Raw genomic sequence first — 15183 nt, 5'->3', positions numbered from 1 at the left:
TATTTATTTATTTATTTATTTATTTATATATTTATATGACTGAATGAAATGAACACATACACATACAAACAAACACAAACACACACACACACACACACACACACGCATCCTCTTGAGTCCTTGCCTTTAGTTAGATCTTCACATAGTCAAGTCATCATTGAAGTCATTCTCATTCTCACGTCATTCTCACTTCCATCACTATCCTGGTGACAACAGTTAATGGTTTAATTAGTGCTACTGTCTCTACAAATCATTTAAAATAAGTAAATAAAAAAGACAGCTGGTGAATTACTACATTGTATCACACACACACACACACACACACACACACACACACACTCACACACACACACACACACACACACACTCACACACACACACACGTTTACTTAATTATCTAAGTGGGGACTCTCCATAGGCGTAATGGTTTTTATACTGTACAGACCGTATATTCTATTGCCCTACACCAACCCTACCCCTAAACCTACCCCTCACAGGAGACTTTCTGCATTTTTACAATTTAAAGAAAACTTTATTTACTTTATTTTCATACCAGTTTTACAAATGTACAAATGGGTCCTGTCCCCAAAGGGAGGTTTTTGGAGATTTTGTCAGGTTTAGCTCACTTTTGGGTACAAATTTGTCCCCAAAATATGGTGAAGTAGGTACACTCTCACTCTCACTCTCTCACACACACACACACACACAAATAAATATATATTCAACTGTTACCTCAAAGAGCCATTTTTACCTGTTTTAACCCTTTACATTTAGTTGTGTGTGTTTAGGTTCATTGAGTAAAGCTATTTTTTTTTTTTTTTATAAAATATACACGAACACATTTCTGATTATTATCAATGTTGAAAACAGTCGTGCTGCACAATATTTTAGTGGAAACTGTGATACATTTTATTTTTCAGGATTCACAGATGAACAGAACGTTTATATAAACCCAGCAAAGAGAGTTTTTCGTTTTGGTCAAGGTTTTCTTTTATTTTCTGTCATAGATCAGCCCAGCAGCACCACACCCAAACGAAAAAGCTGTAAACAAACCTTCAAATGACCAGGAACCAGCTTCTAACCACACGCAGAAACCTCAGCTCCACGTCCCACACTGAGCTCTATAAAAAGAGCCGATCATTAGAAAGAATAAATTCTTGCTCTCGCTTCAGGTTTCCTGAGGAAGTCCCTCTTCCCAAAGCTTTGTCGGGACGCGGCTGCTAGTGAACAATGGCCTTCTGGGATGCAATAAGAAGGCAATTCCACAAAACAACTTGAGTCAGCTGTAAATTGGAAACAGAGCTGATTTTTATATTCTTTTTAAAGGCTGCAGTGTTTCGAGCACCATTTGCTGCTTCTGTGGAGAATAATAGTCGAGTCTGTGTGCAGTTTTGCAGGTTTAGTCTGTGCTGTTGCTCAGTGAGTCTGCGTCTCACACATCGTCTCGCCTCGCTGTTTTTGTGTTCTCAGGCCGACGGAGCTGTTTCGCAGCTGTAACGTTCAGTCAGACCAGGGCGCCATGAACGACTTCAGACTCTGGTCCAACGGAACCATCAAGATGCCCTTCATGAACATCCCTGTGCTGGACATCAGGAGGTGCCAGCCGGAGATGTGGAAGACCGTGGCCTGTGCGCTGCAGATCAAACCCTGCTACAGCAAGTCCAGAGGAAGCGTCATCTGCAGGTCAGCCTTCATCCTCGTCTTCATCATCTGCTGTAGCAAAACACACAAAATCATCTAAACAAGCCTGTACTTTTGTAAATGCATTTTATGACAATTAATAAAATTGTCATAATCTAACAAAACAAATGTTTTGTTGGCATATAAAAGTCTGATAATCCACATTTTGTTTGTCCAGAAGCAAGCTGTTTTCAGATGCTGGTGTTCTGTCCTGTGTTCAGCCGCAGTGCTCAGATTCCTGTAATGCAGTGAGAATGAAACATAATTGCAGGTTGTTGTATGATGATGGCTTTGAGTTTTAAACCTGCGTGTTGCTTTAGCGCAGATCTTTTGAAACAGAAGTATCTGTTGGGCGTTTCAGTGTTGCGTTGGATTTTCTGAACACAGCATGGACATTCAGAGAGCAAATCCTTTCAAAACACTGTCAGCATTGAGAATCAGATTCTAGTCGGTAGTCTGGTGTTTTATCAGAAATAGTGCAGTGTGTGTCTCTGGTGAGGGTTAGATGTGCTCACGCAGGAGAACGCTGTGACCCAGCATGCATCAGTCAAGCTCCAGCTCCTGTTCCAGCAGGCCTCACTGTTTGTGTTTCAGAGGAAAGCACACGGGGAGAAACCAGAACTCTAACAGCTGAATCCCGAACTAATGATTCTGAGGAGTCGGTTCATTTTAGTGAATCAAAAACAGAACGCGTAACCAAATGCATTCTTCCTCTAATAGTGAGGGAATATTGTACTAAAATACAATATATTTATTAAAGCAGCAACACCACTACCGAATCTACAGCTGGTGAACAGCACGGCACGGAATGAATCTTATGAGTCGATTCTTTTTACTCGATCAAAAACTGTTGTCCGATTCCTGAATGAACGACCCTGAGTTGGTTCTTTTGAGAGAATCAAATGCTCATTATGTGGTTTGTTAGTAATACTTAAAAAAAAAATAATTGGCTTACTTAAAAGGCTTTATTGTAGTGCAGTTATGCTGCCTCTCACGAAACTGACAAAGTCATTAAATATATATGTAGTACTTTTTAACATTTTCTTACTTAAAATAAACATTAACTGAAATAAAATATTAAATCTTTTTTAATCTAGTTTCCAAGGCAACATTTCTCATTTTCATTTAGTTTAACTTGATGTACTAAAATAACTAATATTAGAAATTAACTAAAAATTCATAAAAAATATATAAACATATGTAAACAAAATAAAAACTACTAAAAAGTACCAAAAACAACAACTAAAAACAAACTAAAATTAAAATGAAAAATATACAAATAAAATACAAGGTATATATACTGTATATCTTTAAGAATGTTTAGTTATGTGTAATGTTTGTGTACTTTTGTTGTTCTGTGTTTTGTTTGTTGTTGGTGATATTGGACTGATGGCATTAGTGTAGTGTGTAGTGTGTGGCGTGTAGTGTGTAGTGTGTAGTTTGTGGCGTGTAGCGTGTTGTGTGTGGCGTGTAGTATGTGGTGTGTAGTGTGTGGCGTGTAGTGTGTACACACACACACACACACACAAATAAATATATATTCAACTGTTACCTCAAAGAGCCATTTTTACCTGTTTTAACCCTTTACATTTAGTTGTGTGTGTTTAGGTTCATTGAGTAAAGCTATTTTTATTTTTTTTTTACACACATTTCTGATTATTATCAATGTTGAAAACAGTCGTGCTGCACAATATTTTAGTGGAAACTGTGATGCATTTTATTTTTCAGGATTCACAGATGAACAGAACGTTTATATAAACCCAGCAAAGAGAGTTTTTCGTTTTGGTCAAGGTTTTCTTTTATTTTCTGTCATAGATCAGCCCATCAGCACCACACCCAAACGAAAAAGCTGTAAACAAACCTTCAAATGACCAGGAACCAGCTTCTAACCACACGCAGAAACCTCAGCTCCACGTCCCACACTGAGCTCTATAAAAAGAGCCGATCATTAGAAAGAATAAATTCTTGCTCTCGCTTCAGGTTTCCTGAGGAAGTCCCTCTTCCCAAAGCTTTGTCGGGACGCGGCTGCTAGTGAACAATGGCCTTCTGGGATGCAATAAGAAGGCAATTCCACAAAACAACTTGAGTCAGCTGTAAATTGGAAACAGAGCTGATTTTTATATTCTTTTTAAAGGCTGCAGTGTTTCGAGCACCATTTGCTGCTTCTGTGGAGAATAATAGTCGAGTCTGTGTGCAGTTTTGCAGGTTTAGTCTGTGCTGTTGCTCAGTGAGTCTGCGTCTCACACATGGTCTCGCCTCGCTGTTTTTGTGTTCTCAGGCCGACGGAGCTGTTTCGCAGCTGTAACGTTCAGTCAGACCAGGGTGCCATGAACGACTTCAGACTCTGGTCCAACGGAACCATCAAGATGCCCTTCATGAACATCCCTGTGCTGGACATCAGGAGGTGCCAGCCGGAGATGTGGAAGACCGTGGCCTGTGCGCTGCAGATCAAACCCTGCTACAGCAAGTCCAGAGGAAGCGTCATCTGCAGGTCAGCCTTCATCCTCGTCTTCATCATCTGCTGTACTGATGGGTAAAACTGATGAAAACACGTCCAGGTCACACCACACCACAAAAGCTAAATACAATCATCTAAAAAGTTATGGCAATTAAGAAAATATCCCCCAATTATTTACATTATTCTCATTATTCTTATTCTAAGTCATTATATTCTTATTGCTTTAATATTGTGTTATAATGATGACATTTTGGGGGAAATGTGCTTTATTGTCATGAAAATAATTTTACAATGAATCCTTTTTTTTTTTTTTTTCAAAACCTAAATGTTTTTGTTTTGTTTTTGAATTGCAATATACCCAGGCTTATTCTTCACATCCAAATCTTGTTTTCATGCACTAGACCAAAAAAAAACAAACATTTTGTTTGCATATAATAATCCAGTCTCATAATCCAAATTCTTTGTCCACAAATGAGCTGTTGACAGTTGATGCCGGTGTTGTGTTGTGTGATGTGTGTGTGTGTGTGTGTGTGAGTGTGTGAGTGTGTGTGTGTGTGTGTGTGTGATGTGTGTGTGAGTGTGAGTGTGTGTGTGATGTGTGTGTGTGTGTGAGTGTGAGTGTGTGTGTGTGATGTGTGTGTGTGTGTGTGAGTGTGTGAGTGTGTGTGTGTGTGTGTGTGTGATGTGTGTGTGAGTGTGAGTGTGTGTGTGATGTGTGTGTGTGTGTGAGTGTGAGTGTGTGTGTGTGATGTGTGTGTGTGTGTGTGAGTGTGTGAGTGTGTGTGTGTGTGTGTGTGTGATGTGTGTGTGAGTGTGAGTGTGTGTGTGATGTGTGTGTGTGTGTGAGTGTGAGTGTGTGTGTGTGATGTGTGTGTGTGTGTGTGAGTGTGTGAGTGTGTGTGTGTGTGTGTGTGTGATGTGTGTGTGAGTGTGAGTGTGTGTGTGATGTGTGTGTGTGTGTGAGTGTGAGTGTGTGTGTGTGATGTGTGTGTGTGTGTGTGAGTGTGTGAGTGTGTGTGTGTGTGTGTGTGTGATGTGTGTGTGAGTGTGAGTGTGTGTGTGATGTGTGTGTGTGTGTGAGTGTGAGTGTGTGTGTGTGATGTGTGTGTGTGTGTGTGAGTGTGTGAGTGTGTGTGTGTGTGTGTGTGTGATGTGTGTGTGAGTGTGAGTGTGTGTGTGATGTGTGTGTGTGTGTGAGTGTGAGTGTGTGTGTGTGATGTGTGTGTGTGTGTGTGAGTGTGTGAGTGTGTGTGTGTGTGTGTGTGTGATGTGTGTGTGAGTGTGAGTGTGTGTGTGATGTGTGTGTGTGTGTGAGTGTGAGTGTGTGTGTGTGATGTGTGTGTGTGTGTGTGAGTGTGTGAGTGTGTGTGTGTGTGTGTGTGTGATGTGTGTGTGAGTGTGAGTGTGTGTGTGATGTGTGTGTGTGTGTGAGTGTGAGTGTGTGTGTGTGATGTGTGTGTGTGTGTGTGAGTGTGTGAGTGTGTGTGTGTGTGTGTGTGTGATGTGTGTGTGAGTGTGAGTGTGTGTGTGATGTGTGTGTGTGTGTGAGTGTGAGTGTGTGTGTGTGATGTGTGTGTGTGTGTGTGAGTGTGTGAGTGTGTGTGTGTGTGTGTGTGTGATGTGTGTGTGAGTGTGAGTGTGTGTGTGATGTGTGTGTGTGTGTGAGTGTGAGTGTGTGTGTGTGATGTGTGTGTGTGTGTGTGAGTGTGTGAGTGTGTGTGTGTGTGTGTGTGTGATGTGTGTGTGAGTGTGAGTGTGTGTGTGATGTGTGTGTGTGTGTGAGTGTGAGTGTGTGTGTGTGATGTGTGTGTGTGTGTGTGAGTGTGTGAGTGTGTGTGTGTGTGTGTGTGTGATGTGTGTGTGAGTGTGAGTGTGTGTGTGATGTGTGTGTGTGTGTGAGTGTGAGTGTGTGTGTGTGATGTGTGTGTGTGTGTGTGAGTGTGTGAGTGTGTGTGTGTGTGTGTGTGTGATGTGTGTGTGTGTGTGTGTGTGTGTTCACTCACAGTGTTTAGATTTCTTTGATGCAGCGAGAATGAAACACATCCAGGTAATTGCAGGGTGTCGTGTGATGGCTTTGAGTTCTAAACCAGCATGTTGCTTTAGCACTAATCTTTTGACATCGAAGTATCCGTTGGGCATTCAGAGTGCAAATCATATCAAAACACGGGCAGCTTCTAGCCAGTAGTCTGGTATTCTTATCAGAAATATTCTTGTGCAGTCTTCCACTGTGCACTGCTTTGTTCACATTGAGCGGCGTTTGAATGGGACGAGACGTGGCTCTGGTTTGCTGAGGAGTAGACGTCCTCACGCAGGAGAAAGCTGAGGAATGATCAGAATAAAGAGCTGTGACGGTGAGTAATGGCAGGGTGCGACCCAGCATGCATCAGTCAGGCTCCAGCTCCTGTTCCAGCAGGATTTGCTGCTTGTGTTTTAAAGGGAACTGCTTTAAAACAAGTGTTCGGCTCCAGTAACGGGTTTCACAGGTGCATTCCTCTGCCATTCTGAAATTACCTAACGAATCACTCTAATGAGCTGGTTCTTTTTAGAGAATCAGAAACATATCACACAACCAAATGCATTCTTCCACCAATATTGTACTAAAATTAGGGCTGTCAATCAATTAAAATATTTAATCGCGATTAATCGCATGATCGTCATGAGTTAACTCGTGATTAATCGCAACTTAATCGCACATTTTTATCTGTTCTAAATGTACCTTAAATTAATACTTTTCAAGTTTTTAATACTCTAATCAACTCTAATCAAAAGCCCCAGTTTATTACCATTGGCACGACAATGCATAAATGAACACGACTTTACCTTCAGGTTAAAATTACATTAAACATTGCATTAGAATTAGAGGATCGTGATAAATACAGAGTTCTGGCATGAAACTCTAGATGGCGCAGTCCGATAGGTCTAGCTCAATCTGACCTGGCGACATCATTGTCACATGACAGCTGATTGGTTCTCTCCTGTATCGTTAGCCAATGAGCTTACTGCTCAATATTCAGATACCTGGCTTTTGGTTGCTGTAGCAGTTTTGCAGCGCACTTCAGAAACCCTCCACCTTCCCCAGCTCCACCTGTATAGATCTGCTACGAGGTGATTCATGTATGCTATATGGGGGTTATTTCATGTATGTTATATGTGCAGCAGCAGTATTTCTTACATGCTCACAGCAGCATGTTGTGGATGTATTGGCAGCAGCAGCAGCAGCGTAGCAGATCTATTCCGCCAAGACCAAACACATCAATGTTATCATATCCATTACCATGCCAATCTCTCCGAGAGCTGTCATGACAGAACTGTACGTTTAGTTTACTGAGTGAAAAGAGTGTAAACCTCACGAGAGGCGATGTGTGTGTCCTCAGGTCGGACTGTGTGGATATCCTGACGCAGTGTGGCGATGGCAAGCGCTTTCTCGAGGGACAGACGCCCGAGCGCATCTGTGACCTGCTGTCGGCCACGGACGACCCGGAGCGCTGCATCCCTCTCCACAGATACCTCAGTGAGTGTGGCTCCTCCGCTGCGCTCAGCGCTGTGTTCGTTACTCACTGATGTCACTCATGTCATTACGGTTTCCACAGCCCCCAGCCCCTTCCAGAACACCCTTGAAGAAGTCATCCACCCCTGCAACCCCAGCCCCTGTCCCAGCAGTCAGCTGTGTGAAGTCAACAGAAAGGGCTGCCACCCCGGACACGACTGCCTGCCCTACTTCTGCGTCCCCGGTACACACCACTCATGAGCTCAAAGTCTGATAAAACATGGACATTTATTCAGAATGGAATAATACAGTACTGCTTATTGAATACTGCTTACTACTTAAAGTATGGTGAATTCTGGCCAGTTGGGCCTCATTTTGACATTGAGGTGACCGCCTTTAAATGGTCCCGTGTACCTGAAATGTTTTTGTTTGGTTTAGTTTTAAAACATCTTTTTTTTTAAACTTTTTTAGTTTCTAATCAAATAATCTAGAAGTAGATTTTGTTTTTTTTAAATCATTTTTTAAACTTCTTAACTTTTGATAGTCCATTCAAATACTGAGTTAAGAAATAGATTCATCACACCAGAAACTGAAGGTGAAGTCGAGTGAAGTGCATTACTGTTGTAATGCTGCTCTGTTGTAAACGGCTCATCCGTGTGTTGTATGTGTTCAGGACACTGACACACTGTGCACAGTACTCACAGTTACAGTAGTATGCATACTGTGCACAGTAAGAGCGAACGCTAGTATGCCAGAGAATGTAAAGTGCACTAGGTTTGTGTCATCATCAGAAACTCTTCTCAGACACTTTTTCCTGGTGTCTCTAAGGCTGCAAGCTGGGGGAAGCGTCGGAGTTCCTGGTGCCGCTGGACAGCCGGATCCAGGTGCCCACCAGGAGCGGTCAGGTGGGCTGTTACGAGGTGTGCACCTGCGGTCAGAGCGGCCGTCTGCAGAACTGCGCTGAAATGCCCTGCTTCGACACCAGCAAGACCTGCTTCATCGGAGGACAGCACAAGAGTGAGATGTGCTTACATATGCAGCCTCTGTGATTCACATGCAGCTCAGCTCTCACATCATTAGCAGCACATTTTCAGCACTTACTGCGGTGTATTTCACATATACTTGGTGCATAACAGACACCTACATTGGTTTATTTTATTTAATTAACTATTAGCTTAACATAAGAGCAATCAAGGCACAAAACTGTGGATATGTGATGTTTTTATAATGCATGGTTCCAGTACTGGTCTTGTTTTATGTGGACGCTGCCATCTGTTGGTGACAAATGAAATCTGAATTCTCAGCGGATGGATATTTAGAATGGTCTCCAATATGTTTTACAGGAAATATGTGAAATTATAGAAAAACTATTCAATAAAACCTTTAGAATTAGGATAAATGCATATCCATAGCGAAACGCTTTTTTGTTTCTTTTGTTCTACGTTTTATCAGTAAGTGTTTTTTGTAAACAGCTCATGTCGTTTTGAACCTGAATGAGTTTATTGTCTTTTCTTTCATGTTTATTTTTACTCCACTTCGAAGCGCTTGGCCATCTTGGGCTGGTTTGAGATAGATGTGCTGTGCTTTATAGTCGTGTCAAGCAGTGCCGCCTGGAAAGATCCTTACTGTTCTCATGGAAACTAAATCTGTAGACTGCTGTATTCTTACTCGTAGGACTTATATGGGAATAGGTATATACGTATAAAGCTATGACTTTCTCATTCGTAAAGTGAAGGACAACAAAAGGCCCAAACTGCTCTGAAACAGCCGGAAGCACAGCCTTGTTTTATGCTGTATTAGAGGAGTGAGCTTCATTCAGCTGTTCCTCACAGTGGTGACTGATCATCTCGTGTTCCCGTGCAGGTCACGGTGTGTCGTTCCGGCTCGACTGTCAGCCCTGCTCCTGCTTCGCCGGTGAAAGCATCTGCTCGTCTCGTCAGTGTGTGCGCTCCGACGGCTCAGACGAGGACCGACGGCTCTTCACAGGTCTGTGCTTCACTAGCATCTTTACTGGTGTTCATCAAAGCCCATTTACCACACGGGATTAAAACATTAAAAACCGTAAATCTGACTTTTTTTCTCAATTGAGATTATATCTCACAGTTCTGGCTTTTTAGGTCATCGCAACTGTTTAAATCAGAATTCAGACATTTTCTCACTTTTATTTTTGTGTGAAAAAAGTCAGAATTGTGAAATAAAAAGTTGCAATTAACTTTTTTATTTTTTATTCTGTGGCAGAAATTTTTTTTTTAAAGAAAAAACAACAGGATTGGGAAATTCAATTGTGAGATATAAACCCAGAATTGTAAGGGAAAAAAGTCAGAATTGTGAGACATAAATTCAGAATTTAAAGATATAAACTGAATTTCTGAATTCAAGAAAAATGTCAGAATATCTCTCAATTCTGACTTTTTAGGTAATTGTGACTTTTTTTCTCACAATTCTAACCTTTTTCTTGCCATTTTGAGAAAAGATGTCAGAATTAGTTTACAGCTTGCAGTTCTGAAAAAATGTCCGAATTGTGAGAATTACCTTTTTAGTTTTTATTCCATGGAGGGGAAAAACTGAATTATGAGACAAACTCAGAATTGCAAGAAAAAAGTCAGAATTCTGAGTTTATACCTTGCAGTTCTTTTTGAGTCTTCTTGCAGACTTTTGCAGTTCTGAAATTGTGAGATAAAAAGTTGCAAATACATTTTTTTGTAATCAGTGTATTCCTGGGCAGAAACGGGCTTCCACAGACTTTAGACTTCACAACAGCGTCTATTAAAAACATTTTTCTCAATGCTAACCATTATAGACAAAAATAGGAAAACATGATAATGTAAATATAAACAAAAGAAGTAATGAAGTAGATAAAAACATCAATTTTAAAACACGTTTAAATAAAGCTATTATTTTCAAGACCTTTTTAAGTCAATGTAGTAATAGTGTGTAGTGAGCTGTGGTTGTGTTCGGGGCCAGTGCTTTAGCTGCTGCTTCTCTCTCAGGGCTTCCCTGCGGCTGCGCTGATCATTTCGTGCCGGTTTGCGCTCGTAACGGACGCACGTATCCCAGCGCCTGTGTGGCGCGCTGCGTCGGCTTCAAGGACAACCAGTTTGTGTTCGGCTCCTGCAGAAACATCGACCCCTGCTCCCCGAACCCCTGCCAGAGGAGCCAGAGGTACCTTCACACACACACACACACACACACACACACACACACACTCACACTCACACTCTCTCTCACACACACACACACACACTCACACTCACACACACACTCACACACACACACTCACACTCACACTCTCTCTCTCACACACACACACACACACTCACACTCACACACACACTCACACACACACACTCACACTCACACTCTCTCTCTCACACACACACACACACACTCACACTCACACACACACTCACACACACACACTCACACTCACACTCTCTCTCTCACACACACACACACACACTCACACTCACACACACACTCACACACACACACTCACACTCACACTCTCTCTCTCACACACACACACACACACTCACACTCACACACACACTCACACACACACACTCACACTCACACTCTCTCTCTCACACACACACACACACACTCACACTCACACACACACTCACACACACACACTCACACTCACACTCTCTCTCTCACACACACACACACACACTCACACTCACACACACACTCACACACACACACTCACACTCACACTCTCTCTCTCACACACACACACACACACTCACACTCACACACACACTCACACACACACACTCACACTCACACTCTCTCTCTCACACACACACACACACACTCACACTCACACACACACTCACACACACACACTCACACTCACACTCTCTCTCTCACACACACACACACACACTCACACTCACACACACACTCACACACACACACTCACACTCACACTCTCTCTCTCACACACACACACACACACTCACACTCACACACACACTCACACACACACACTCACACTCACACTCTCTCTCTCACACACACACACACACACTCACACTCACACACACACTCACACACACACACTCACACTCACACTCTCTCTCTCACACACACACACACACACTCACACTCACACACACACTCACACACACACACTCACACTCACACTCTCTCTCTCACACACACACACACACACTCACACTCACACACACACTCACACACACACACTCACACTCACACTCTCTCTCTCACACACACACACACACACTCACACTCACACACACACTCACACACACACACTCACACTCACACTCTCTCTCTCACACACACACACACACACTCACACTCACACACACACTCACACACACACACTCACACTCACACTCTCTCTCTCACACACACACACACACACTCACACTCACACACACACTCACACACACACACTCACACTCACACTCTCTCTCTCACACACACACACACACACTCACACTCACACACACACTCACACACACACACTCACACTCACACTCTCTCTCTCACACACACACACACACACTCACACTCACACACACACTCACACACACACACTCACACTCACACTCTCTCTCTCACACACACACACACACACTCACACTCACACACACACTCACACACACACACTCACACTCACACTCTCTCTCTCACACACACACACACACACTCACACTCACACACACACTCACACACACACACTCACACTCACACTCTCTCTCTCACACACACACACACACACTCACACTCACACACACACTCACACACACACACTCACACTCACACTCTCTCTCTCACACACACACACACACACTCACACTCACACACACACTCACACACACACACTCACACTCACACTCTCTCTCTCACACACACACACACACACTCACACTCACACACACACTCACACACACACACTCACACTCACACTCTCTCTCTCACACACACACACACACACTCACACTCACACACACACTCACACACACACACTCACACTCACACTCTCTCTCTCACACACACACACACACACTCACACTCACACACACACTCACACACACACACTCACACTCACACTCTCTCTCTCACACACACACACACACACTCACACTCACACACACACTCACACACACACACTCACACTCACACTCTCTCTCTCACACACACACACACACACTCACACTCACACACACACTCACACACACACACTCACACTCACACTCTCTCTCTCACACACACACACACACACTCACACTCACACACACACTCACACACACACACTCACACTCACACTCTCTCTCTCACACACACACACACACACTCACACTCACACACACACTCACACACACACACTCACACTCACACTCTCTCTCTCACACACACACACACACACTCACACTCACACACACACTCACACACACACACTCACACTCACACTCTCTCTCTCACACACACACACACACACTCACACTCTCTCTCACACAGACACACACACACACACACACACACACACACTCACACACACACGCTGCTTTATCTCTGTGTTTCCTCTCGGCTCAGATTGTTTGCTCAGGTGTCACTCGGTGTTCGTCTGATGAGCGCTCGTGTCCTGAAGGGTTCGGGATCTTACAGCACAGATCCAGTCTAACGCCAGCCATTCGGCACGTGTGAACGCTGATGAAGCAAACTCCAGATTTCTGTGTGAAGCTGGGCAACATGCACACAGTTTGAGTTTACTATTGATTAGTGTGTTTCATCAAACCAATATGCAGTTATCACAGCAGCAAGAGGCTGAGCATCACAGCGAGTATAAGAAGAGAAAGGGCTGATGTTACAGAAGACACCAATGTCTGATCAATAATAATAATTGATAATAGCTGAATTTAATAAGTTGGAATTAAAACAAATAAAAAAATCAGCTGATTATTTGTATTAAAATGAAAATGTTATCAATTATTAATAACTGTAATTATAATTGTTGAAATAAACTACTTTTCAAACTGGCCACATAAATATAAATGAATTAATAGAGCAATATGGTAAAATACACACATTTTTAATAAATAATAATAATAATAATAATATATGTGAGCAATTCTAAAAAAAAAAAGGATAATTTATTAACAGATTTATAATAAAAATAAAATATCAGTTATTAATAACTGCATGAATAATTTTTTAAATAAAATGTTCCTCCAACATGCTGCATTGATATAAATTAATAAAAGCAATAAGATAAAATACACCAATGTTTAATAAATAATTAATAATAGTATAATTTAATGAGAATTAATTTAAAGTCATAAAAATAAAAAGCATTTATTAATATATTAATAATTTATAATAATATTAAAACCATATCAATCATTAATAACTAATAATAATATTTGATATTCATAAGTTGCAGCAGTGATATAAATGTATGTGTATATATATATAAGCAATATAATAAAAGTCTCAAGTATTTAATAAATCATAATTCATATTTGTAAAATTTAGTAATAAGATATTATTAAATGACACAAAAAAACAAAACCTTTTTTTTTTAAATTACTGCAGTTGAAAATAAAATGGTATTAATTATTAATAATGAATAATAGTAATATTTAGAATAAGATATTCATCTGTCGGTCGGTGGTTCTCGACTCCAGCACTGCACATGAGGAACGTCGTCTTTCTCTCGAACACATCTGAGGTCCTGGAGTCTGGAGTAATGAGTGTTGGATGACCTTTTACAGCTTCTATCACTCACAGAGTCAGAATCCAGCGTGTGACCGATCTGTTCTGTGTCCTCAGTGTGTGTGCTTGTGAAGGTTTGTTGCTCAGATGGCAGTGAAGCAGCACTTTTGCATTGAGTTAGAAGCACAGTGATGAGAGCTGCAGACATCAGCGTCCCGTCAGCATCGGTCTTATGGAAGGCACAGCAGTGTTGCGTAACATCTCCTTGGCCCGCGTTTCAAAGGAAATGTTTGTTCCCTTGTAAACAAGATGGCGAAGCCTTGATGCTGAACATCTGTCTGAGGTGCGCTGAAGCAGAGCAGAGGTTTCTGGGAAATACGGCTCGTCTTACTGCAGTAAAGCCTTGACTTCTGCAGGCTGGATTCAAGAGCGCTGTTCCTGCACTAATTTAACACATGGAAAACGACAGAAATGTCAGATGTGCTGGGAAATTATTTTTAAGATGTAATTGCATTTTCTTTTAGTTAAATAAAACAGAGATAGTTTCAATAGTTTTTGCTGTGGTATTGAAATTGGTTCTGAAAATGTATAATTAAAGCTCATATTAAAGAGCTGATTTTATTGCTAAGTCATGGCCATATGTCTGATAAAGAGGAATATATTTCTTTAGGGAGTGATCTTTTCATTTAATTAAATGGAACCTTTTCTGGAAAAGTGCTGGAAGCCCTGGAACATTGAACTGAGATAGATTGGGAACCCTGAAGAAACTTCTCTGGGATCAATTATTGGTTCTAATTGTCATTTCAGCCTAATTTACTAATTTACCTTATTAACTAATTGTGTGAGTGTGAGTGTGAGTGTGAGTGTG

The 15183-nt window shown here is 41.7% G+C and overlaps 1 protein-coding gene across 1 annotated transcript in view; it reads left to right on the top strand.

The window, feature by feature from the left end:
- reck (reversion-inducing-cysteine-rich protein with kazal motifs) overlaps window positions 1–15183 on the top strand; it is a gene marked incomplete at its 5' end in the record, with an annotated part of 52605 nt that overhangs the window by 29793 nt on the left and 7629 nt on the right. Inside the window, 6 exons of the mRNA XM_016246498.1 lie at window positions 1471–1683; window positions 7513–7649; window positions 7729–7869; window positions 8454–8642; window positions 9489–9611; window positions 10616–10787. Coding sequence (XP_016101984.1) covers window positions 1471–1683; window positions 7513–7649; window positions 7729–7869; window positions 8454–8642; window positions 9489–9611; window positions 10616–10787 — 975 coding nt within the window. The remainder of the gene's footprint in view (window positions 1–1470; window positions 1684–7512; window positions 7650–7728; window positions 7870–8453; window positions 8643–9488; window positions 9612–10615; window positions 10788–15183) is intronic.

The sequence above is a fragment of the Sinocyclocheilus grahami genome, unplaced genomic scaffold (assembly GCF_001515645.1).
Source record: "Sinocyclocheilus grahami isolate Dianchi unplaced genomic scaffold, SAMN03320097.WGS_v1.1 scaffold800.1, whole genome shotgun sequence".
Lineage (NCBI taxonomy): Eukaryota > Metazoa > Chordata > Actinopteri > Cypriniformes > Cyprinidae > Sinocyclocheilus > Sinocyclocheilus grahami.
The sequence above is the reverse complement of the archived record's forward strand: the minus strand, read 5'-3'. Positions and strand labels throughout refer to the sequence as shown.